Here is a 27,299-nt window from a genome sequence, read left to right as displayed (position 1 = left end):
CAAAGTTATACATTTGACAGAATTCCTCAGTGGAAGGAATTTGTGTTGTACATGTGGTGACTGGATCAGTCCCTCTCTCTGCTGGCTCACTCACTGGCCTCTCGGTAATTCCATGTAGAAAAATACTGCATGATTGCTGTTTACACCCAAACACATACACACATAAACAACACATGCACATATAAACAACATTTTTTTCCTAGCAAACTGCCCAGGACTTTTGAACTTCATTTCACAAGCAAATAAGGCTTCTAAATTTGCAATCCCTGACATTCACTTCCTCATTCCCTCCCAAATAGCTTTTTAACATGAATTTGAATCAAATTCAACAAGAATAGGAGCCTGAAAGATTTATCTACTTAAAGTCTAAATCACTGGTCTGTATTTGTGTTCAGTTTTGAAAGCTGCAGTCAAGTGTGGAAACTAGGGCCTGAATAGTGAAGATAATAAAATCCCACCAAAATAAAAGGAAAAGGAGATGCATCCTTTATCATCATCAACTGTTTGGCAGCTGAAGACAGGAGAACGTGCTGGCTCTTGCCCTAAAGATAGGATATTAAAGTAGGCAGATGTGGGAGGGAGCTTAGTCCATAAAAGATGTGGGAAAAAGCTGAAGATACTTGGGTGACTGGAGGTGTTGCAGAAGGAAGGCTGGGATGTGGGAGGGAGGTACAAGAGCTGTGCTTGGGCACTGGGGCTGTGGGGAGGACAGAGAATATTGCAGGGTGGAGGGAGGCACGGAGACAGCACTGCTGAGGAATGGGGCTGTTGCAGTGCTGGCAGAGCAGGGGATGTAGAACACAAATCTGCCAGAAACGCTTTCCAACAGGTCACAGAAATATCCTGATGCTCCCAGCTTTGCCGATTTGGGGGAGGGAGGAGTCATGGTAAATAGAGGAGGGTCCTAACATAATTTTTCTCTGCCAAATACTCCGCCCTCCATTTGAAGTTTCGGTTGAAATTTCTTGCTCTTTTCCTCATGTTTTATCATTATTTTCCCTGTCACTCTGACTCAGAAATTGTATATATGCACCTTTTTCTTTTCTAGGTTTTGAATTAATTTTGCTTCTTTGCTCTGTATAGGCCTGGCATCACATTTTCAAGCTTTTTGAATACAAATAGTAGAAATTTGCTTTTTCTTTCATGAAAGCTGTAATTATCTTATGATCTTTTGTTTCTAGGAGCTCTTTCTTCAGACAGAAACACCGAAGACCTCTCTATAACCACGGACATTACTCCTTTGTACAGTTCTAAGACAGCCACTGCAGTAGAACTTACCACATTTGTTGTTATGGGCTGAGCTGGTGACTGCATCTGAAACAAACAGGACAAAGTGTTCATAGAAAGGCAAAAAGGTTTCATGATTCCTTTCCAGATTTTGAGATGGGCTGAAGAAACCTACTTTTCAATAAATTCAAATGGCTGTTCAGCTCTTAAAAATAGGTCCAAGGTGGATAAACTAAAATACCTAAAAAACAATACTTTTAAACTTGGATTTTAGTTTTCTGCCTGTGATTTAGTAAGAAACACATATATCCCTAAATATCCTTTCCCTCAACAGACTATTTCATAATATGAAATTCAAAACCTTCTGAAAAGAAGATCTCCCTGTACATAGACCCACAGAAGGATTACAGCAAACCATTGCTGGATGTAACTCTATTCTAATACTACACAGCTGAATTACAAATGATATCAAACTAAATATGAAGAACTGTAAGGTTAAATTAAATTGCAATCCAAGTCTGTAGTGAGGTCTGACATTTTACCTTTCTTTTAAAAATGTCTTTTGTTTAATTACTGTTCCAGAGGTGATCAGTGTGAAGTTTAAGCACATTCTGAATTTCATGCCTCACAAATAACCACATGGACTTCAGATTGCACTAGGTGTAAAAATTAGTGTAAGCATATTTCCTTGGAACACTTGGAACCACAGTTAAGTTCTAAATCCAAGCCAACACCTTTCCCTTTAATGTGTCACTAGATGCTGACTCATTAGTGATACAAGGTGAAATCCCACAAATCAGAATAACCAATATGATCAGCTTCAGTTTCTTGGCAGTGTTCCACTCAGTCCAACCTGCCTAGCTTTTGGAAATGTAATGATCCTACAACACAAAGTGGTGTGGCAATTTGCCATAGGATAATGTAAGATGTATATTTGGAAGACACCTGACTTCTTCTGCATTTATGAGCATATCCTTTAAGCTTTTCTGCTTCCAAACCCACGGGGTTATCTTAGTAAGCACCAGTATTGTTTATCATGAATGCCTGATCACTTTGATTCTGCATCCCAAACAAAATCAATATTCCATTTCCATTCAAGGAAACAGTGCTTTTTAAAAGATACACAATTTGCATTACTCCTTGTAGAGTTCAGCTTTGGCACAATAAGTAATAATTTCAAGTCTAATTTCCCTTGCATTTTTAAGCCCATACCACAGCCATGTATATGTGTATGTTTGAGTGTGAGCTATAAACATCCATATGTGTGAGCATTGTGAAGAAAATTTCAAGTTCTTCCAAATCCTAAAATATTTTTACCGTTTGTCATTTTATTGACAATTCATGGACTAATTATAAAATAGTTACCTCTCTTTATAGTCCTAGTGTCTTCCTACTTTCTTAACACTAAAAACCAGATTGTACACATGAAAGATGAGTTTTCTGTTCTTTGAAGGACAGATCATTACTTGAGTGGAAAAGTTAATGGGAAATTGGTATAACCAATACTCAACAGAACAACAGAACACACTCAATGCACAGAGGTTTTTTATGGCTTCTGACTCTGCCCAATTTTTTCCATCTTACAGAAGCCTGGAATACAAATTTGCAATCCAGTTTGATCACACAGAGCTGCAGGACTACATGTTCTTCCTTTTGCTCCAAAACCATCTTTGTGTGCTTAACCACTTGTTGAGTTCCCACATGTGCCCTGCACCTAGAGCTGAACATGGATTTGGTTCACCCAACAATCCAAGCTCAATTCTAGCTCAGCCTGCACTGCATAAAAATCTTTTACCTCCTGCATTCAACACCTGATGAGCTTGCTGTGCCTATCATGACTCTTAAAGATGTTATGTGACATAAAGGTTGGCGTTTCTTAAACTAAAACTGAAAAGCTTAGGTAAGCTGTGTATTGATAAAAAAACCCTCCTGATCTGTCCCATGTTACAGATTTTAGAGAAGATGAAATTAGCTCCTCTGAGTAGAAGTGGACCTACTTCCACACCTCCAGGGAACTTATATACATATAAAGGCAATTGGATCTGCCCCAGAATTTGAGAAATACCCATGGAAAATATGTCTGTGAAATAGGATTTAGTAAAGATAAGTTGTTTAAGTTAACAGCTCTCTGTTAGGTAAAAATTTATTTAGTAAGTACTTTCTCAGGTTTCAATTATATAAGCAACCCTCTTGATGAAAGGAGAACATTCTGTGGGTAAAATAAGTTTCAGTGATATTTAGGGTCATTGTCACATAAATTTCTATGTTAAGCCATGTCAAAGGAGGATCACTGCACATGACAGACAAGATTATAGAAACTGTTGTATCTTTAATTCTCTGGCATTTTTACAAGACACACTGCAGCTAGTAAAGACACTTACCTGCAGATTTTCCACTTGCTCAGAACGCTGATTTCCTTGAGGAGGATGATAATCTTCAAGATGTCTGTGAAGTCCTTTAAGGGAATTCAGCTCATTTTTAATAGTGTGTATTTCTCTTCTCATGTTTTCCTCCTGAAATAATTGCAAGTACACAGAGCACACACACATACTTCACTGCATGTTCAAATAGGTAAACCAGCATTTTTCAAAGGTATCAGCAGCTTAGGAAATGAAACCTCATCCTTTAAAGAAAGTATGCTAAGGAATTTCTTTGTGCAAAGCAATTGAGCTCTTTCATTCAAACCAAAATTTTAACCATATTTCCATTACAGATTATAGCTTTTATTAACTGATTTGGGATTTTTTTTTTCAACATTTACTGCTAGTAGTGCTGCTCCAAAAATATGAGATTTGTATTTGTAGCTTTCTTCCTTTTTGGCTCAAAGATAAATGTAGTATTCAACATTCATCCTTTACCTACACTGTCAAGACACCACGACAGCAAAAACTTGGCTTAGCACTTTACTTCTGTAAATAGCCTCAGTAAATATATAACAACTAAATTTTTGTATTTAGAATTAACTGAATGGTCCAAAGTACAACTTGTAAAAAGAAGCAAAGGGCAATTTTAAAGAAATACCTTCACTTAATTTACAAAGATTTCCAGACCAGTGTTAACTTTATCCTTGATGATTTACTTTAGGAGACAGAACTTCTAGTTAGCCATAGCAGAAATATGAAAAGGAGTAACAATTATCTTCTAGAGAATAGATGCAAACTTTCCTGAGAAATAAGCAGGGCAAATTCCCATATCTGTAGAGGAAATGGTATAAAATTCTCCAAGGAATCAGGGAGATCCAATCTCAGGGAACTGAGAACAGTTCAGCTATTTTGTAGTCTCATGACTGCAGTCATCCTCATAGTGGCTGCACTCAAAGGAGTTAGACAACAGGATAACAAGCACAACTTCACATTATTTCCCCACAGCTTCCCTGGAAATCTATCTACCAAAATCAAAACCTTTCTGGCAGTAGGTGCCAAGCACATAGAAATAAAAAAGACAGACTATTAAACAAATGCTGCTTAGAGTCTGGTTTTCACACATTAAGCAGATCTTGTCTTATTGAAGTGCTATTAATCTTTCCTATAACTAAACACGCATTTATTATTGCAGACAATTTTTAAGGCTACAATGTTTTCCTAATTGTTTTGGATAAAATAATTACTGAAGTATTCTTTAAAAGTAATAGAAAGAATGTCAAATATAGAAGACAGACTATTGTTTAGGTGTCCACAGAAGTGAATTCACTAGGGGGACATACCAGACACCCTCAGTCCACACTGAAGAATTCTTTTCAAATCAGAACTGCAGAAAGAGCAGTGACCTTTTAGAACACAGAAGTCTACCTAAATCTACCTTTAAAAAGTATTCATTTCTAGAAGTGTCTGTATTACTGGAGAAGAAATGAGTTGTTTTTATTACATTATTTCTGCAATATTTTCTTGGCTTTTAGGAATTACCTGAAATGCTTGACAACTATTCCAAAAAAACTTTTCATACTACAGCATATAATTTAATAAACCTACATAATTTTTCCAAGTTCTTAGTGCCTTGTCGTGCTCATTCTGAAGATTAAGGAACTTTTCTTCATTTTCCTTTGCCTTCTCCCTTTGCAGCTCATTATCTCTTTCAAGGGCCTGCAATAAAATTAATTATCCAAAAAATAATCAATACCGCATTAATGAATTTTGATGTGTTTTATGTTGCTTGGACCTTTGCTTCTAACATGCTGCAAGTGCCATACAGATCAGTGATAATGTGCTATCTCAACAATAATTTTCATAAATTAACAGAAAGGTGCTTATAGTTTAGCTAACAGGAAACAGGGGGAGGTTATGAAAAAAGAAATGGCTATAAAAGGGCATAAAAACACTTGCCATTATTCAGTTTCACTGCATAAGTTTTAATGTGCTGAAAAAGTAATATAAAGTCCAGAGATGAGAGATATGAAATGTAGCATAATCCTGAGCCACTGTACTTAAAGATAAAACTACTGTATATTGACAGGAAAAAAATATTTTTATAATCAGTTTTTCTGTCCTAAATTATTAACCTCTCTTATAAACTATACAATCCTTGCATTCTAAAACATATCTACTGCAACATGAAGTATATATCTGATTATGCTTTAATTTATTTTTATTAGGTCACTGAAATAGGAGTGCATTGAAATAACAGTAGTATTAAGTTTTATACCACCATAACTGCACTTGCAAAGTTTTTGGGTTAACTCTTTCAGCTTTCCTGTGCTAAATTAAAGGAGTCTTGTGTAAATCAACTTCACACATGTATCAGGTACTCTAGGAATTTTTATCCTATCGCATTTTTATGGCAAACAATATGGAAGATAAGACTCACTGCATTCCATTACCTCTCATATAGACGACAAAAGTATATTTGATAATGTAAGCATAACTTGAATGCATGAAGCTGAATGACCAGCTAGATATTTATGATTCTGCTGAGCTTCTTTGAAAGTCCACTTGAAAAATATTATGGAGGTAACACTCCAAAGCAATTCCTTTTTACTAAACCTTTTAACCAAAAATGAGTCCACTTTTGATTCACTTAGCACTGATTTTAAAATGCCTAAGTTAATTTAGCTCCACTGTTAATAAAATTATATTTTATAGGTACTAACACTAGGAAAATTCAAACCACCTTGCACTTTTGTAGACATGGGAAAAGTTGTGCATAACAATATAATGGATCTTCTTTGACAGATTATGTATTTCAAAAATGGGACAATTTAGCAATACATTGTCTGAATAATCCCACTCTGATGTAGCATCTTTCATCCAGTTGTATACAACAAAAATGTAAGACCTCCTCTCTTCAATGAACCTGCTCTTAACTCCAAGGATGCTTTCATTTGCACCTGAAATGCAAACTCCTTGGTGATGGATTATTATAGTTATTCACAGCATAGCTCTTAGGGCAAAAAATCAGAAGTAGCAGATGCATGGAACTGATCACATGTTAAATCCAGTTGTACAGACAGGGGAATACCTGAATTCCTTGCATTCACAAGCATTCTGTCATCTGCTAAAGAATATTTTATTTTTTTTTAAAGTGACATACTCAGCTCCCCATTTGCTAAGTTCCATTTGATGTTTTAAAAAAATGCAAAATAAGAAGTTAACATTGTCTCATTCCTTGGAATATCATGGGATTTGTATCAAACTGAAAAAGAAGAAAGAAGGTCAGTTTACATCAGTTTAAGTAGTGAAGATTGAACCAAGGTCTTATTGGTTATCCATGCCTTGTAAAACCCATTTCATCTGAAGGATTTATGCCTGAAGTTACCTTTGAGGACTGCACTGAAGCTTTGATGACCAGCAGTGGTTTGTGCTGTACTTAGAACAATAGAAAACAGTAATACATTTCCAATGCCTAATATAATCAGACCCAAATCAGAGCAGACTCTCATCAGAATTAGCATAATTGCAACCAGAAATCAACTTTTGGCCTTCATGGGCTGCAAAACAGAGACTTGTCCTCCATTCATACCTTAACAAGAAGAAAACAAGGCATACTTGTAGACATTTATGTGCAGGCTTCAAAGAGAAGATTCACAGATACCATTTACTGTTTGAGCTGGAACTTTAAGGCATACTATAAACTTTATCTGAGAGGGGAAACAATAGCTCAGAAATGCCATCAGAAAAAAGCACTTTAAAATAAAATACATTTGCTATTCAATAGTCCTGACACAAAGGACTAAAGGGTTCCTGTATTATGAAAGTCATCATCAGTAAGGTTATATATGAATTATCTCCAGCCTCTATCTTAATCTACAAAGCAATTCCAATTATCTTAAAAAATTTAAATTACCTTACCTTATTACTTTAACAAAACCCAGGATTGTATGAATAACAAGTAATCCAGCTGTTTCACTGGTCCCAATATATAAATAACAGAAGCTACAGAAAATCATGCTACTTTAGGCAATTCTACAGCCAAAGGGTTATTCAGTTAATCTTTGTGAAAATTGTTGCAGATGTTTTAATTCCTAGGGAGATTTTAGCCACTTTCTGATGGAGAGCATAGCTCACCTTCAACCTTATTTGTTTCATCAAAATACAGAAGTCCTATATTTACATTGTGGCAGAAGGCAAACTACTTAAACCTGTTAAGAGTAAAGTCTTAGGGGAAGTGAATAATTTAAAATTAGCATAGAAGCATTTATTTAGAAACAAAAGTATTCATCCACACTGGAAGCTCAATTTGCAATTAACTGAACTCCTAGTTCAAAACCTTGGCTTCAAAGAGTGCAATATTTGTTATGTTTGGGCAAACAGTAGATAATAATTTTTTAACAGTCCAGTCAGTGGATGTACCTGAACTCTGCATGGCACCTCTGATGGGAATGGATATGACCTTAATCTTCAGTGCACTGACTGCTATTGAAATGTGGAATCTGAACTGTTCTGAGCTGCCTTTACATGCTGCAAAAGTATCCTAGAGTGAATTTATGATGCTTGTATCCCCAATCTTCTGTTCTGTTTACACTGGGTATTAAATGCTACACCTTTAAGACTGGTTCTGGGAGCGAAGGTGGGGAGAAAAGCGCGCAGTCTGTTTTCAGAAACTGCACTTGCTCCCCTGCATCCCCCACACAGACAGGGGGAGAGTTTTCCTTTGCTTTTAGTTAGGGTTTTTTTTTAGTTAGTTAGCTGAGGCCAGAAGTTTTTTGGAACTGTTCAGCTATTGTTTGGTCTGAGAACAGCAAGACTATTGTCTGGGTGCCCTCCAAGCTACACTGCAGCCAGGACAGCAGACCTGAGTCCTGGGGAGACTGAGAAAAATACACACCCACAAAAAGGACTCTGAACTAGAGAAAGACTTTCTGAATTTACCATCTCTTCAGAACAATGAGAACATTCATTGTTTAATATTATTCATTTTTTCATGTTTGTGAGTGCTTTGCTTGTTAAATAAACAGGTTTTTTCCACTTTTCTCAAAGGAAATTTATGTCTCCTGAACTGATGGGAGGAGAGGCCACTTAAATTTGCTTCTAAAGGGACCACTTCAAAAGTTTCCTCCCTTAATTTGCTCCAAACCAAGACAAAGAGGAACTAAGGAGTGGTGCAACTCCACACTCTCCAGCATGACTACTTCCCACCTCTAGCATAAATCTGATGCCAGAAAACACAGCAAGGAAGGGCTAAAGATAATTCTCTTTCTTAGGCCTTCTGCTTTAATAAAACTGAGGACAAGGTCCAGCTATGAATGAAGATCTGAAATTTGAAATGTTGCCCAGAAACATGTACCTATATGAAAATTACAAAGAAACAAAATTCATTAAATAATTTGATTTCAGTATTTGAAAGCAACCCTGTTCTGGTTTTGCCCTCTAGAAATGGCTGCTAAGAATGGCAACCATGATTTACTTTAGGGGGAGAAGAGGGAAAGCACAGCCTGTGCTTCGAGGTTCGTGCTGACAGTTAAGGAGCTGAGGGAGCAATGGAAGTGAGGTCAAAAGTTCTGAAAGGCACACAGATGTCTTTAACAGCCCTGGACTTAAAAAATACATAACAGATAGTAACAGCTTGTCTAATGGAGAAAAATCTGACCTGATAGTCTTCTTTCAGTGCATTTAATTCACTTTCCATCCTAACATTCGTTTGGGTTATTCGCTGAAGCAGCTCCTGCATGCACTGAAGAGAGCTGAGAATTTCCTTATTAATACAAAGAGAATAGAATATATTGAGTAAGATTTTGTTTCTGGAGTTTAAACATTAGATAATTTATCTCTTTTATATTAGTTTTTCTTTTTAGTCTGTCAGTGTTTACAAAATCATGTCTGTAAAAAAAAAAAGTACTCCAACCTCAGTATTGGGGAAAATTTGTAGGGAGAATCAGAACACCCATTTTTTCTGACCCCTTACCTTGGAGAAGTTATCATTATTATAAGTCATTATAACATTCTTTTTCAGAGAATTTTCCTATCATTAAAATGAAATCCACCCAATCTTTATACATTCTTCAGTGCAAATTGGGATAAAATACATTAAATCCAATGCCACCGTGATTTCAATTCAGGACAAACAGAATAACAAGGTATTCACAGGCCTGAAAAATATGGAAAATCCAAATAAAATTATTCCACTAATGAACCACCCTAACATGAAATTATTCTGTGTCTCCTGAATTAAATCCTAATAGATGTAAACTACCACCCATTAGCTTTGCATCATATGGTGATATAATAAATATAATATAAATAAAATATAGTATTTTACTGTCAGGGTGTGAACTTTTGTGGTACCTTCCTCAACACTGTATTATTACTTCATGAAGAGGAAGCTGTAAAAGAAGAGCCACCCAAAGTGAGCTGATTTGAGTTGATGAAGGTGATGTGAGTGCTGCCACGAGGTGTGTTGAAGTCTGCTGGAAACTGAGCCATTTTTTATTGAACTCTACAAAACACATTTCCAAAGTTTCAAAGACTGAGTGAATGACCCAGACAAGGCAATCATCTCCCCCTCAAGACCACTTACAGCAGTTACTAGAAGACCTGAACAGAAAAAATCCTTGAGTTTCAGGCAGAAAGGAATCTAAAATGTGCTCAGTTGCTTCCAAATACATTGAGAGAAGAACATAATATTAAAACAAAGTACTTTGACATCCTTGCAAAGTATTTTCAAATTATTCTAGTTTTAGCTCTACTGGACACACAAATACAGCAATCTAATAAAAATAAAATCAATATTTTAGTGTACTCTCATTCCTTTTCATGCATGTATAAATAACATTTTTTCACTGAAGCTTAATTTATTTTTAGTTCAATTTTACATCCAGAAGACTGAACTGCAGAGCTGTGGAATGGCTTGGCCAGTGTCATCTGACAGGTCAGTAGTAAAGCTGGCCACAACTTTTAAATCTAGGACAGTTTTCTCTCAAATAGACCAGACTGTTTCTCTATTACAGTTTAGTACAAATCAGCTGTAATTTAGATGGTATTTCCAGCCTAAATCCAAGAACCACTGAAGCCAACATTTCAGTTAATTGAGAAGAATTATTAGTGTTCCACAACACAGAAATCCACATCTTATAACCCAAGCACTTGGAGGAAACATGAAGCTCATCTCTATATTAGAGCCCTCCCCAGACTATACCAAACCTACCAAACAAACCCTAGAAATTCAAACAGAACAAGAGAGAGACACAATCCAGAATCCTTCTCATTAGATATTCCCAGCATTCAGGGCTGGGAGTGTCATGAGGCCTGAGTACATATCTCATTTGTTGCCATGTGTTTATTGGCAAGTATTTTTTAAAAGCAATTCAAAATGTAAATAGGCTTTTATAAATTGGAAGAGTGCTGCTGGATAAGTGCTCTATGGGCATGCCAGCAAGATTTTGTCCCTCCCTGGCACCAAGAATGATAGACTTTTCTGACCCGTTCCCTTTTGTGAACTGCAGAGTGAAAATTCCCCAACTGTTCGAGAAAAGGAAAAAAACCAACCACCCTTTTCATGCTTAATATTCTGCCAAGCAGTGCATTATGCTGTTATTAGGGGGAACAAATTTTTTTTTCCTGCTGTGTTTGATACTTGACTCCATAGCCACAGAATTTTTTCTGGAACATACCTGAGTTAGCAAGAGAAGATAGTCCTAATTCTGTTCAGGGATGTAAAGGTGTTGCTTAATAGTCCAATTTAAGTTCTATATGAATGGAACATCATTTTCTTTGTGTATCATTGACACATTATTCCCATTTACCTGGTTTCAATACCAGCAATGTTAGAATAAACTGGCAACCAGAAACCAGAACAGCCAGCATGTTCTGGCAGCCTCACTGCTTATTTGTACTGAACCCACAAGTAGTCAAGTGTTTCATGGGAATACCAGATTTCTCACATCTGAATTCAAAGACAAAATGTAAGATGTGGAATAAAGTGTCAAACAATGGGCTTTGTTCTGGTAATACTTTTTATAAAAACTGAGCAGTAAGATACCACTTATGCCAGCATTAAAATATTTCTGAAGTGTAAATAAGTGAAATTAACTAGTTTTTGTAGCTTAGTATAATAAGAAACCTAAGTATGAAATATTGCACTTATTTTCTTAAGTGACTTTTAAATAGCCCTGTATTAACAACTCACCAGCTTTTCTTCTTTAATGTGAGTGTTTTCTTCTTGAACTTTTTTACTGACTTCTGCCTCCTTAAAACAAGGAAAGAGCATAAAAAAGAAAAGAGCATGAAGAACAGTAAAAGGCATTTAAAATTAATGTCTATTTTCTTTAACAATATTGTATTAATGTGATATAGTGAATCATCATGAGGCTATTTAATGAAATTGATTTTTTTTTCTTGCCCATTTTTTTTTACTATGAAATTATACTGACATTCACAGCACATTTATTTCCCTAGAAAACATTATAGTGGAAATAGTTTAATTATATTGTATATGCAATACAGTAGAAAGGAATCAGTAATCTGTATCCATCAGAGATCATTGCCAGGAGGTTTGCTGAGTGAAGAACAGAAAATGTTCACCAAAACTTTAATTTGTTTAAAATCCAAAATACCATTCTGATTTTCTGTTGCATTTCTTGAAACTGTTTTTCCTTCACTGCAAGATTGATGTTTTCTTCTCCCACCCTGCACTGAGAGGTGACCTTGGACCTTATCAAGTCTGTAGTTACTTTCTTCAGTTCCTTAACACAGGAAACACATATAAATAGTTCATCCAGTATAGGCATTGCAATTCAAAACAGAGACAAATCTTTTAAACTATCCTGGTCATGCCCTACTTTGAAATAATGTATGGAAACAACAGCAAAAGTGAGAGGTACTGAAATGTGTTACTAAACTTCCAAACCTGTCACGTGTGGCTAAAAGTTTATTTTCAGAGGTAAAATGTTACTGTTCCAATTTTACTCTGTTTGAAATATTTAATAATTTTGTTCTTTTCTCTTCCAAGAGGTATATGAGAAGTGGACATTGAGTTGGTATTGGTAAAACATGCTTTACCATATATACAATAGGAATTCCTATTGTAACCACTGTGAATATTCATGGGAATGAGGAGGGAAAAAAGGGAGAACAGTGATTATCTGGTAAAAACAGGAACTGGCTATAAATTTGGAGGATCTTTGCTTTTCCTGAAACATTAATTACTTAATCTCAAGAGAATGCTAAATTAATTTTATATTAGAAGTTTCTACAACATGATGCCTGTGTTTTTATCCTCTTTTAAATATCCTGTGGCATTTTTTTGGGGGGGGGTGGGTGATTTTTTTTTGATTTTTTTTTTTATCTGTTTTGTAACCAGTTTATTCAGAGCTCCAAGCACAGCAAATAAACAGCAAACGCTTTGATCTCATTAAATTACAACTTATAGTTCCTGGAGCCATAAATATTGTGCCCTGCTCTCCCCCTCCCCTCCCATCCTGGTGCAAGGTAGTCTGTTTAATATCGCTCTCTCCTTGAGCGCTCTGACGTTTACTCAGACAAATAGCAGAGGTTATGAATGCTGCTCACAGATAGCATCAAGAATTCTCCGTGATGCCATAGTGGTGAACCAAGCATTCAGAATGCTCATAGTTTTATCTAACAACTAAGTTTGGTCTGTTTAACTTTTCTTCACAAAACTGGAATTTTGGTTATCGCAGACAGAATTATCACAGGCCAGTGGTTTAACTGTTCTGGATAAAATCATAGAACAGTACAAAAGAAGAAAGGAAGATTACATTGTAACTGAAATTCACAAAGTTTTATGGAAAATACTAGGTATTTATAGAAAATTATAGGTAGTACTTTTAAATAAATCATTCTTTTGCTAGAGGCTTTATTTCTCACATATAGCCATAAATAAATCTAAAATGATTTAGTAAGTCCTAAGTGTAATTGCACAATCAATTACAGAACTTAAAGCTTTACAATTACTCTATTCCATAAGCTAGTGAGGTTTTTCCCATCTTTTGCAATAAAGACATATCCTAGCTGTACTAAGAAGGCTCTGTAATGAACCATGCAAGGAGAGCTCCTGCTGTTAAGTGGCAGAAGGTGCAAGCAGCTCCAACTTTATGAAAGTGCAAAGGTGCAATGTGCCAGCCTGCAGAGAGCAGCAGATGAATGGGACAGAGAGCACAGCTCACAGGCTGGGGGCCACGCCAGCAGGTGCAAAAGCCTGCCAGGGAGCTGATGCCAGGGGTTTTCCAAAATTCAGGCTTTATAGCATGCAGAAAAAACTTATTTTGTCATGGAGAAAGCATGAATCACACAGAGTAACTCATGCTCTTGAGGTAGAAAAGTTGACAGTATTTTCTTCTTTGTAATGGCAGGTGGGTGTGTACAATCCATCTGGAAGCAAACCCAAATCTGCTAATGCAAAGATGTAGGCAGGAAAAAACAAAACCAATAAACAACCAGAACTCAACACAAACTTGCCAAAAAACCCACAGATAAAACCACCAAAAATAATGGCAAAAATTTTCATGGTGAGTAAAATCATAAGGTTTGAGGCCACCAAAAAAAAAAAAAAATTTAAACATACATACATGTATTTTCTTGTACTCAGAAATTAATTAAAATGTCACCCCAGAGCTTTTGCTTTTTTTTTCTAGTAGCTTTATCTCATTAGTAAAATCACAAGTAGTATCCAAAAATCTATAAAATATGCTGAATGTGGAATATAACTTTATCAGTTCTGGGGTGTGCTGGGAGAATGATAAGGCTTTAAATCCATTACCTTGATCTGATGCTAGCAGCCAATGCTTGGGGACATGACTTCAAAAACACTTCATGCCAGTGTAAGTCAAGAGTGTCCCAAAATCTCAGTCCTGCTCCTTAAACCCATTTTCCTTCTCTGAGCTGGTCTAAGGTAAAACTTCCAGGTTTTTGGTTGGGTTTTTTTGTGGTTTTGGGGGGGATTTTTGTTTGGGTTCTTTTGTTTTGTTTTTGTTTGTAAAATCTAGTATTGTTCAATGCAAAATATTAATTCCAATCTCCCTTGAGGCCACACAAATACATGTTCCAGCATAAAGAAGTGGTGTGGGACTGCAAAAGCAGCCAGCAGAGGAAGATGTAACCACTTCCCAAGACTGATACCCTATGAAAAATTTACCTGTATTCAAAATTACATCCATATCTGTTTTCTCTCTTCTGAAATTGCTGCAACCCTCTTGTAGTCTTTGGGTCTAGAGCAGCAGAGTTGTTTTTTAAGCAGTAGAACGGCATAAATCTTTTTCTTGGCCAGATATCAATGCAAGCATTTTCACAGTGGTTGAAAAGAATACTACCACACTGAATATCAAAATGTTCAAATCCAAAACCAAATGTTACTAAAAGGAGATTTTGCCACAGTCCATTACATTACAGTTTAGGAACTGGACTTGAAGCAGGCAATGTTAAGAGAAAATTATAACCTCCTAAATAATATTTCTTTCCTGAAACCCCAGAAGAGTAAACCTGTGCAGAACAGACCTCAATTTCACTCAAGTTTACTGTTGGACATATTTAACACTCTCATAACACACTTGCAATTTCATTAAAATTGGAGATTAGTTTCTTTTTATCCATAAATGTTAAATAGCATTCACTAACTTCACATTCCCATTAAGAACAAATGTGTGAGATCATCCAGGTCTGAGTGAAAATAATGGCTGTGATAAGAGCTGACAGCCAAATTAAGATTTTTAGTACCATGGATAGTCATTCCCATTCCAGCACTGAGGCTACAGAGGAAAGAAGTTTGAACCCCGAAATTGTTAGAGGTCAGTCAAGCCTCCAAGGCAGATAAAACCAGCTTTAGAAGTTTAGAAGTTGTCCCAAATTGTGGTGTTGATATCATGACTTCTTTCAGCTATGTAGCAAGTGAAAACAGCCTGGTAATCCCTTTTCAAAACTCTTCTAAATATCCCATCTCAGGTTGTTCAGAATAGCTTGGTCAAACGCTAAAAACCAATAAGAAATTCAGAAATAACCACAGAAAAGGCATTTCCTGCTGGACTGAGGAAGCCAGATTAAGTTTCAATTTGCCTCCTTTTTCTGCTTATCTAACAGTATTTTATTTAAAATTCATAACTGTTCATGACCTTAAGAATCAAGAATATAGCTGAAAAAAAGAGTGGATCAAATAACATGTTTGATTGCTGGAGTACATAAATCTCAATTTCTCTCTCATACCTGTGTTGCTCACAAATTTCACCATGTAAAACTTCCTTAAACACTGATGTTTTACCTCTCACATTACTTACCCTCAGAAAATGCTAAGTAATTAATTATTCTTGGTTTCTCACCAAAAGCAACAAATCCAAATTACTGTGATGCTGAAATATTTCTAAAACTCTCTCAATTTTTTATTTACAATATACTGCAGGAAAGATATGCACAATTTTAGATGAATGCTCTTGTTTCTGCCACATACAAATTATTTCCTATTTTTTAAAGGAATTGCACGGTTGGAGTATTCACAATGCACAGACAAAGTTGCTCTCAGTTATGATGATATCAGCATCCTAACAAACATGGCTTTCCTACAGAGGAAAGTTTTCACCACTGACACCTTCCAATATTTTTCTCTTCCATCCATCAAATATTCCAGATAAATATATATAATTTTTATATATAACCTATGATTTGAACAAAGTAGATAAATAAACATTTTTAAATACTGTAAGACCTAATTGTGATATAGAAATTAGATATATAATATATATTTCTATCTATAGATATATATATTAGATATATATACTATATACAATATGTAATATGTAACATATAATATATATAATATATATATTTCTAATTATGATATAGAAATTAATTTCAGAATTTTTCCAGTGTTCTGCTTTACTGTTACTGTGGATTTCAGTCTGCTTTTATGATAGTAAGAGTTCTGAAATCTTTGATCACTTCAAAACTTGATCTTTTTGACACTGTGGTTTGGCATGTTAGATTCTAGTATGTAACTAAAAAAAGCCAAATTGAATTCCTGATTGATTTTTACTGTGGCTGCAATATCTCCATGTAATAAGTATAAAAATTAAGTAAAGCACTAAAGAAGGTAAGAATGAAAAAAATAAAAAAAAAATCTAAAGATGTCTGTATTTCAAGATAAAATTAATTTTTAAGTCTGACTTTTAGTGGAAACATAATCCAAAGAACCTTAACAATAAGAGGCTACATGGTCTTAAGCAAAGAAACAACAGTAGATTCAAGGAGAATTTTTAAGAACTTTTGTACCTTCAAATCCCATTTTTCAGGCAAAGATAGGTAAACAGGTAAACATCCATTTTTTCACCAATATAACCTAAATATAAAATGGTCATGGTCCCTTTTCCTCACGTATACATTATCTTCTTCCCCTGTCCCTTTTTGTTTTTAAAAATATTCATGAACTTGGCAAGGATTCCATGGTAATTCAAAGCAATTATCTGGAAACTGGGAATTAACATTAGGCCAAGATCATTACAGAATCTAAAGGAGTAAAAAAAAAAATTAAAAGGAGAGAAATAAAATGATAAGGAGATATAGAAAAGAGATGTGGTGTGGAATTCTGACTTATGAGTGTCCTTTTGTTTTTTTCTTGTCAGCTCTTAAGAACCTCAAAGGGAAAAGAACATTATTCTTCTCACTATTACCTATGTTCAGGAGTGCAACCCAAAAATGTTCTTGGCAAAGAGGAGTTTCTGAATAGAGGCAGGAGAAAAGAGCTCAGTGACAACTTCCTTGTAAATAGAATCACCATAATCTGATTTCTCAGCTGCCTTGTTGCAAAAATCTCCCACTTCAGGGATTCAGTTACACATTTTATCCCATGTTCAAGCTGGCTTCCATGGCAACTGCTCTTCATGTTGTATTTCTGACTAAACAGAAAACATCACTGCTACTACCTTCCTCAAAGATGGAGAAGAGACAGCAACACAACCCAGGAAGAAGAGAGGTTATTAATAATTAGCAAGAAACAAGGAGGATGCTGTAGAGGTAAATAAAAATTCACAGGTTACAGAAAATTCTCAGAGCTGCTCCAGTTTTAACTGAAGTGTCTGTGGAAAGTAATTTAGCCGTTAGTCATAGAATGAAAAACAGTTCTGCTGCTTGTCCACTACTTCTGTTAATACATCAGCAGCTGTTGGAAGGCCCAAAGAGTCACAGAATTACAGAACATTCTGAGTTGGAAGGGACCCACAAGGATCATTGTCCATTCAGAAATGTGCACTGTACTTACTTCCTTCAGATTACTTATTTCAGTCTCTTGTCTTTTATTCACTGAAGCTAGTTTCTTATTGAGCTGTATGGCTTCCTGCACTTTAAACAAAAGCATTAACAAATGATTTCACATTTGAATAAATATTTGATTTATAACTGCAATATATGTGCATATAATTTATTTTTTTTAAAAAAAACCTAAAACTGCAAATATGATTCAACTACATTTTCTGTATAGTTTGATACCACACTGGAGGATTATACCAGGTGGTACCAGTTGTCTATACCTCAAACAATGACTTACAACTTTTTTCTATATGTTGTCTTGTCTTTTTTAAACTGTAATTTAAATATTATTATCTGTAATTAACTGTAATTTTATTATTATTAATCATAGTGTCTTATGATGTCATTTTAGTAGAACTTTTAATTTTGGTTTTATTTTTTAAAGCTTTGTCTGTAATTTTCTGATGAGTTTAATTACTTTTAGACTAACACAATACAATGGGCACAAAAAAAAATAATAACTGAGCTAGCAGATGTACAGAGTTATATGCATATAGGCCATGGAACACAGAAAAACAGCAGAGGCTAGCACAGCAAAAAATTCTAAGAATTACTTCTATTCCTACTGAAAGAGAAGAGAATTTTCTCTTAAACTTTATACAGGGAGAGAGATCACTGGGAAATTGTTTGAAATTCCACAATGAAAAGCTGAAGATATTTACTGCTTCCTGTACTTTTTCAGACAGCTCTATTCAATCTTTGTATTTTGATCCTCTGAGGTTCCCCTTCATCCTTTTCTATTTTCTGATTCCTCTTCATTCACCCCTAATCTTTTCTCTTTATTTTCCTCAATAGTTTTCTGGCACCACACTTGAATACAAGAACTGTAGACACCCAGAAAGTCCTCTCCTTTCCTGCTAGAGATTGTCCATCATGGGGAATGATGAACAATAAGCAATTCTGCAGTTTTGAATATGTGCTTGAAAAATTAAAATACTGATTAATGTAACCACTATCTTCTGACACAATTTAGGAAAACCCACCAGAAAAACAAGCAGGCCAAAACTGGTAAAACTCTCCAATCTTTCAGCAAAACTCATGTGCACAGTCTCTAGCTTTGAAGTACAATCAGCAGATATTGGTTAGCCAGTAATGTTCTGGATTTAAAATTTTAAGAATTGAATACAACAAGTAACTTGAGGTACTCCACAAATATACATAGAATATGTTACCAGCTTATTCAAACTAGATTTGAAAAAAATTTTTTTGTTTCAGGCAGAAACAAAAAATTGAATAAGATTCAGCAATTAAAAAGGTTTTTTTGGTGGGTTTTTTTGTTTTGTTTTGTTCTGTTTGGGGTGGTTTTTTTGTTAGTTCCTCAATATAATTTCCTGTGTGGTCACAGACCTGACAGTAGCAGTGGATCAGCAAAGAGCACTGAGGAACCTACCAAGATATTTGATGCTTGGCATTGGATATCTGCTATTTTTCTGAGTTTTCAAGTGTCTCCAACTCGGTGTTGTCAGAGGACAGCAAAACCAAATGCTGGAGGACATTTAAGACATACATACCACTGTGCTCCAGTTTGCCATGAACACCTTTTACAATTCCAAACCGAGATGTAATAGTAGCATAACACCTCTCAACTTCATTCAGTTTCTTATGATGCTCCTCTTTTGCTGTTAAGTGCATCTGCAATTTTTGATCCTGGTAGGAACATAAATGAAGCACCCATTTAATGACAGTAAGTAGTTCTCCAAGAGCTTTTGAATATAAAAGCATAAATGTAAAATGATTCCCAGATTTTTTCAGTTGTCTGTATCATATCTGATGATGTTTCACATTTCCAAATAGCAGGAGGAGAGACAGAGTCATCATGATAATCACAGGATTTGAGCACCTGATGTTTGAGGAGAGGCTGAGGGACCTGTGACAGTTCAACCTGGAGAGGAGCTGATAAATGTGTAAATACCAGGGGAGGTGTGTGTGTGAAAGGAATAAAGAAATCACAGCCAAACTCCTTTTAGTGCTGCTCACTGACACAAAGTGAAAGACAGGAAATTTCACTTAAAATTCAGGGGAAAGACATTTATTGTAAGGGTAGGCAAACACTGGAACAGGTTGCACAGGCAGGCTACAAAATCTGTTCATGGAGATACTAAAAAACACTGGACATTGGCTCTGGGACACTGATTCCACTGGCCCTGCTTGACAGCCTCCTCCATTCCAGTTCTGGGCTTGTAAAAAATGACACAACCAAGGACAATTAGGAAAGAGTTGATGTATTTGACACATCTTAATAAATGAATTTCAACACACTTGCTAAAAATCAGAACTGCATCAACTACTTCTAGAGTAGAGGTGACTTTGATTTAGGTGAGTGGGACTAATGCAGATTAATACCCCACGCTTCCCAGAAAAATATAAATAACCTTTCAATGAGGAATTCTTAATTCCTCAGTATTAATTAGCTGTTCTAGTATCTTGAAATATGATGAAGCCACTTTGTGTATCTGTAGGGGAAGTTTCTAACTACTTCTGTAAGCAACACTTTATTTTACTTCTATTCTCATGCTGGCTTAAGTAATACCACAAAAAAACCCTCGTAGTAATTAAGTACAATATATTTAATGAATTTTACTGATCTCTCTCATTTTGTGGAAACTGTTCAGTGATACATTTTTTTAAAGCTACTTGTTATCCTTGTAACAGTAAGATTTTTGTGTTCTTCTTTTACAGTATTTTTGTTAACTGTTTTGTAGGTACTATTTGGTGAATTTTAATTTTCTCTGAAGAGAATGGGTTAAATTACTTCCTCAAAAAGGATAACCATTTGTTTAGATATCTAATCTATTCCTAATCTACAGTAGAGCAACACAGCAATTAAAATGAACTGGGCCAAATTGATTCCTGTGTGTAAATTCAAGTTACACCAGGATGCATCTGGCCCAGTCTGTTTGGCTTTGGCAAGGCTCCATTTCCACACAGTAACAAATGCAATACATGTCCAGGCATCAGAGGATAATAAAAGCTGATAGTAATCAAAAGAAATGACCACCATAAGACTAGCAAAACAGGATATACAATACAAATTTCTCATGTTTTATAAGGTATGAAATTAAACACACTACAGCAAATGGAAAGTCATAATGGAAGCATTGGTAAAGAAACACCACTGCTTACAGAAATCACTGCAAGGAATGTAGGTTGAAAATGTTCTTGCACTTTCTCTTTTTCCTAATCACAAATTAACTGTTGAAGATCTGTGTTTAACTAATGCTAGCTGGGGAATTTTATAACAAAAATATTAAAAGGAATGATTTTCTTTGTTTCTCCTGGTAGCTTTCTCAGGTATATTTCTTCTAAGAGACTGATGGACAGGCAGACAGCCCTAATTTGAGACTTGAACAGCTTGTGGCAAGATCTGAGGGGTTTGCAGTTTTTAATACGCTTTTTTTCTTAGTGTTATCCCAAATCCTTTCTTTAGTCAGCCAGATAGTGTTAGTCCCTCCCCCTCCTTCAGAAAGTTGAAATATGCTATTCTACTTCACAGGGCTCTTTCCAGGGAAAAAAGAAGGACTGGCCTGCCCTATCTGCAAGAGTTTTATTAAGAGCTTAACACTTGCCTAAATGTGATTTTTGATGGCAGGCTGCTCACCAGGCTTAATGTGCATAGAAATAAAAGCCTGAGTATGTGATTCGTCTCCTCACAGTGAAAAGGTTGTAAAACATTCCTCCATAGACAACAATCAAGAAACACCAGGAGACACTGCAGGATAGGGAGTGGATGACCCTGGAGTTGGAGTAAGACCCACAGAATCTTGGTTCTTCTTCCTTATGTCCGATACTGCAAGAACAGGAATTACTGCCTTGCCCTCCACCAGTAATAAAGATAAGCTGGGATGGGGAGTGGAATTGATTGTGGCCATATGGCTTGTTGAGGCACAATGATTTCTTGGTGGAACTAGACCTGAGAAATAGCTCAGGGTCAAGTGGGTGACTGGAGAAACACAAAGAGGGAATTGCTCGTATCTCAAAGATATTCTGGAAATGGAGTCGCTAGTCAGAGGTGATGCAGGAGGTGGTAACTGGGAGGTGAAAGGGTCAGAGAAAAAAAGGAGATGTAATGGCACAGAGACCTAAGGCAAGATCACGTGAAAAGGGCTACCAACTGTAGATCTTTGAAATAGGAATTTTTTCACAACAGTTCCTCCAGCTCTCAGTGTTTTTCTACTTAAAAATAATTTGGATTCATTTATATTAAACCTCCTCATTGTGTTTTTAAACCACATAGTATGATTACAGGCAAACTCCTAAAAGACACAGAAAGGAAAAAACAACATTCCTATCTTAGATTATTAAGAACAAACCAACTTCAAAAGTTCATTTACATTTTGCAGTAATTACTTTTTCATTAATTTGATGACTACACCTGTATTAGAAAACTAAATGGTGGCAGGGAAGTTCTCAGGAAATGCCTGTACTGTTGTTAAAATATCCCTGACATATTTTGGCCTGCGCCAAGTAGGACTCAAGCAGTTCCTGGGCACAGTTCAGGTGACTGACTGCTGAGAATGATGTGGGTTATTTGAATCCAAATTCCCTCTTTTCTGAAGAGTGGTAGGGTTTAATCAACCTAGACCATTTGACTGCAGCTTCACTAAATGGTTTCACATACATTTAGTTTCCAATAAAAACAGTAAGGGAAGACAAGAACAGTTGTCACATGCAGAGAGTTCTGGCATTCTCCATATCATCTGTCAGGAAACCAACACCTGACCATTTCCCTCCAGTTACTTCCTAATTTCAGCAGCAGGAAATCAAATACAATTCAGAGCCCACACTCAAGTGCATTCTATCAATTGAACTGGCTTTGTAGTAATCCCCCTGCAGCCTCCTGACTGCATGAGTGCTGCTGTCCATATGCAGTGAGGTGCAAAACGACTGAGCCACATGCAATAATCAACACTTTGATTGTGGGGGAAAAAAAAGACAATAATAAAGACAAATAAATAATAAAAGAAAAAAATCCTTTCTTTTTTTTGTCACTCTACTGTCTTTCAGCACAAAACAAAACCTGTGGTAAGAATTATATCTGCACTACAGTTTTTGTCTAAATTTAACTGGACAGCATGCTAAAACATGGTGTTTATGTCAAGTATTAACATTGCATGTACTATTCTAAAATAACAGAATAAAAGGAATGAAAACAGAATAAAAAGCTACATCAGTAAGGCACACCCAGTCCCCAGCACACACAGAAGCTCCATCACTGACTGGCAGGGTTTCTAAGGTGCCAGATATAAACTGATCAACACATCTGCTCACTCTCAAAACACGCACCACAGAACAATCTAATCTGTCTCTAACAAAAGTGAAATAGAAATGGGTCTCAGATAAATGATTGGTGCAGAATTTCATCCATTTCATTTTTAAACACTTTGCCATTGGTGATGACCAAGAGCCTACATGGATGGCTACTCCTCTGATCCCTTGAACGTACCACTTATTTCAGTGCAACCACTCAGGGAGTGAAGTCAGTAGAATTTAACCTGGTGTAAAACTGCATTAGCCCACTACTGCAAAGGTTGTAAGAAAGAATTGTTTACTTTGTGGGATGTTTTGTTTTTATCATTTCATATCAGAGCATTTTCTCTAAATAAGTCCCAACTATTTAGTGTTATATGCAAAAGAGGATTTCTAGCATCTTGCCTCCACTCAATGCCAATTTTGTATTAAAGCAAATGCTTTCAAAATATTCAAATGATCAATTAATGAAAAGTTTATGAACATAAGAAATATATTTGTTTAAGCAGCATAGATGCATTTCCAGCTTACAGAAAAGGTGTTGCCCTTTAAATATTCTCATTCATATGGAAGACTGAGCTTGTAAGTTATGAAAGAAAGATAATATGTGAAATGACCTAAATGTAAGTCCAATTATTCTGTATATTTTCAACACATTTTTAGATCAGTTGCATTTTAGGAATAAATACAAGTTAAAAGTGAAGTAAGACAAAACACATTTTATGTTGCCTTTGATCTTTAACTTGTAGCCTTATCTCCCAGGTCAGAGGGCACATTATTCAATTTCACCATATTTTGTGTAAAACCACTGTAGCGTTGAAGATGACTTTCAGTACAAATGTCATGGTACTTAAAGCTAAACTGGACTCTAGTTTTTTGAGCTTCTTAATTAAAATCACAGTTTGTAATGGTCTGACAATATTATCTTTATTCTTTCCAGTTGAGCAGCAGCAGAATTTTCACAGCATTTATTCAATCAAGCCTAGCAATGTTTCTGTGGCTCACTCTTTCACTTCCTAAAACAGACAACAGGGTTCAGAGCCACTATGCTGTCACTCTGGGTAAATTTATTCCCTGTGTCAAAGGGAGTAAGCTGCACTGGATGAAATCTAAACTGTTCAGGGAAACTGATGTTAAGAACTAATTCTGAGGAGTAAAAAAGAGTGAGAGGAAAACCACCAGTTTTTCTTAAAAACAAACCCAGGAACTGCTAAGAATTCTCTATTACTTTTTGAGATTATTATGCTAGATCATATCAGAGTAATAAAATTACATTATTTAAATGACAGTCTTTTAAAAAATCTTTAATCTATAAAGAGAACAAACGTACCAATTCTACTTCAATTCAGTGAGGAAAAAATATCACATGCTGAACAGTAGCTATCAGACTATCAAAACCTAAGAAACACTGCATTTGTAATATTTTCAGATTTGAAGCTGATACTTCTTTGTGATACTTGTAATAATTATTATATATCATTTAAGTATTAAAGCCTGTTAGTAGTGGATTACACCCTAAGCACACTCTTCTCATTAAAGCTCTTCCTTCTTTTTTCTTTTATTATTTTCTTACCATTTCATTCAGTTTCTTTTGTAAAGTGTATTTTGAAATCTGTAAAACAACAGAGAGTTATTCATTAAATGGTACTTACATTTTTTCTGACAACAACCTGCATAATTAAGTATTGTTATAACTAGGATTTAGTTGCATTTGTTATTAATCCATCCAATACAGTAAGTCAGTTTTGAATTAATGATTCAGTTATTATTAGATTCGCCTTTCTTCATAATGTTATTTCAATATTTAAATTATGTAAAACTACTTTACACTGATTTGTTACTAGAGGAGTTTTGGAAAAGTGCATAAATCCTTGTGTTTTCTGACAGGCATCATAAAACTAATGTGCAAATGGACCACTGTAAACTAGACCCTTAGAAATAAACAGAGAAGAAGAAAAAAATAGAAATTAAAGTATTCTCTCAGCTCCTACAGGAATAGAAGTGTGTTCCCTATTGGAAAAAAACCCCCAAAACCATCTGATTAGATATTCCAAATGGTAGCACATAAAGATAAAATGCACCAATCTCACATGCTTTAATAATATAAAGCTGACATTAGAAGATATTAACACTATTTAATACCCCACTGACAGAGTGTTTTGATTTGCATAACGCTGAAGTATAAGAGGGAAAAACAGAGTAATGTCAAAGAACCCAGAGTGTACAAATCTTAGAAAATATTATTTCTAGGAAAAAACCATTTTAAGGTAGGGTTCTGACTCTACAGAGAAGAATACAGAACTGGATTAAAAATTCTTCACTCTTGTATTAGGCCATTTCCAAACAACTTCCCTGGGGCCATATGTCCACTGTGACCTCCTGCATCCTTTAGCTACAGCAGAATTTCCTAGATCTGAACTGTACTGTGACACAAATGCTTCCTCTGTGAACGTTCAATATTTAAGATAATTTTTTTTTTTCAAATTTGTGATTTATCTTACAAAAGAAAGGCCAGTGGGATCTTTCATTACTCTTGCTGTCCACATACTATGTTCAGCAGACCATGGAGGGATGGATATTCTACATCACCTGCGTTATGCCAAGGTTTGAGCAAGGCAACAAAATCCTTACAGCTATTGCTCAAAAGGCCAGCCATGGGAATCAATTTCTAGATTCATGGGAATCTAAAATATATTCAGTGTTAACTAAGTGGTTAAACAGATTGCTACCAAGTAAATGCATTTCATTACAGGAGAATGTTATTAAGAACCAACACCAAGTTTCAAAATCATAGTAAAAATCCATTATAACCATTTTGGTTTTGATAAAATTATTTTCCCACTCAGTTCTGGGTAGAAAAATAATTAGTTCCTGGTAGTACCTGAAATCTGGGAATGCATTGCAATGCTAGTGATCAATTTTCAACATTTCTGCCTTGGTCTGAAGCCATGGATCAAGTGCAAATACAGAAACCTTCCAGTGAAAAAGAGGAAAACAGTGAAAAACACAGGGAGCACTGGAAGTTGGAGGCCCAGGGTGAATACTTAGTTATTTTTAAGAATCCAAAACTAGGGACCCCAGACAGGTGAGAAGTAAGAAAGCAAGAATTTGAAGGAAGAGGAAGGCTGTATAAATGAAAAGAAAGTACATTTCACACATTATTTGGACTTTTGAGTCTTCTTCTGGAGGAAAAGAACATTAGACAGAAAGTTAACTTAAAGTAGTCTTGACACTGAAGACTGGAACAGAAACTCAGAGTTACAAAGTGTCCTAAAGGATTAAAGGTGTCCTAGACAAGGAGGTGTTCTAGAAAGACTAAACAATAAAGCCTTAGAGATCCTCTTAAAACCAACAATTTTCTTGCTAGTAAAAAAACCTAAAACCAAAACACTTGCATTCCAAGCAATGTTATTTTACAGAAGCAATAGTTTACCTGTAATGCTTTTAATGTTTCTTTCAGTCCATCAATTTCTTTTTCTCTTGTTTCTGCAGCAAGTTGATATTTTCCCTTTCAACAAAAGCTGTACTTCAGGATTTGGGCAGAATAAATGCATTTACAATAAGAATTTATCAAAAAGAATGTTACAAAAATAAAGTGTTACTCTGCTATGACAGAACAACTCATTGGTGAATAATTCAGCTACATAATTTTAAATTTTAGATATATATTGCTATAAAAAGGGAAAACACAATAGTATATTTTCACCACTTATGACTCTATTCATCAAACCTTAAAACTGGCTGTTCTGGGAGAGACAAGCCTGATAAATGTAGAACTAATCTATTATTTAGAACAAAGATACTAAATTTTAAAATGGAATGGATCAGGTAAATCCATTTTCTTATCTGCAGTAGCAGGATCTTTACAGAAACAACCTGCTTAGTTTTCCCAGTCCACAAAGAGTGAACTGTAACCTGCTACTGCTAGAGTCACTAAATACATACAAGAACATTTTATATCTATAGATATATGTATATGCATATGAATGTATGTGAATGCATATATAGACAAACATATAGAATTTGTGCATGAGAAAGTCAAAGGACTTCAGTAAATTAAATCTGATAAGAATCACTGGCTGCAGTCAATCCAATGCAGACCAGAATCTAAATACCAGGAAATATGCCAGAAAACACAAATACACCCATTCA

At 35.4% G+C, this 27,299-nt stretch overlaps 1 protein-coding gene across 1 annotated transcript in view; it reads right to left on the bottom strand.

The window, feature by feature from the left end:
- The window catches only part of CCDC73 (coiled-coil domain containing 73), a 58,208-nt gene that overhangs the window by 8,371 nt on the left and 22,538 nt on the right, over window positions 1-27,299 (bottom strand). The window contains exons 7-16 of the mRNA XM_088058091.1: window positions 26,581-26,655; window positions 24,721-24,759; window positions 19,412-19,547; window positions 17,854-17,933; window positions 12,209-12,337; window positions 11,782-11,841; window positions 9,247-9,351; window positions 5,196-5,306; window positions 3,609-3,740; window positions 1,279-1,314 (exon numbers count right to left, since the gene is read on the bottom strand). Coding sequence (XP_087914217.1) covers window positions 1,279-1,314; window positions 3,609-3,740; window positions 5,196-5,306; window positions 9,247-9,351; window positions 11,782-11,841; window positions 12,209-12,337; window positions 17,854-17,933; window positions 19,412-19,547; window positions 24,721-24,759; window positions 26,581-26,655 — 903 coding nt within the window. The remainder of the gene's footprint in view (window positions 1-1,278; window positions 1,315-3,608; window positions 3,741-5,195; window positions 5,307-9,246; window positions 9,352-11,781; window positions 11,842-12,208; window positions 12,338-17,853; window positions 17,934-19,411; window positions 19,548-24,720; window positions 24,760-26,580; window positions 26,656-27,299) is intronic.

The sequence above is a fragment of the Pseudopodoces humilis genome, chromosome 7, assembly GCF_049639895.1.
Source record: "Pseudopodoces humilis isolate 2021_Gansu_Grassland_sample_001 chromosome 7, ASM4963989v1, whole genome shotgun sequence".
NCBI classification, from domain to species: domain Eukaryota; kingdom Metazoa; phylum Chordata; class Aves; order Passeriformes; family Paridae; genus Pseudopodoces; species Pseudopodoces humilis.
This window is presented reverse-complemented; position numbering and strand designations above follow the sequence as displayed.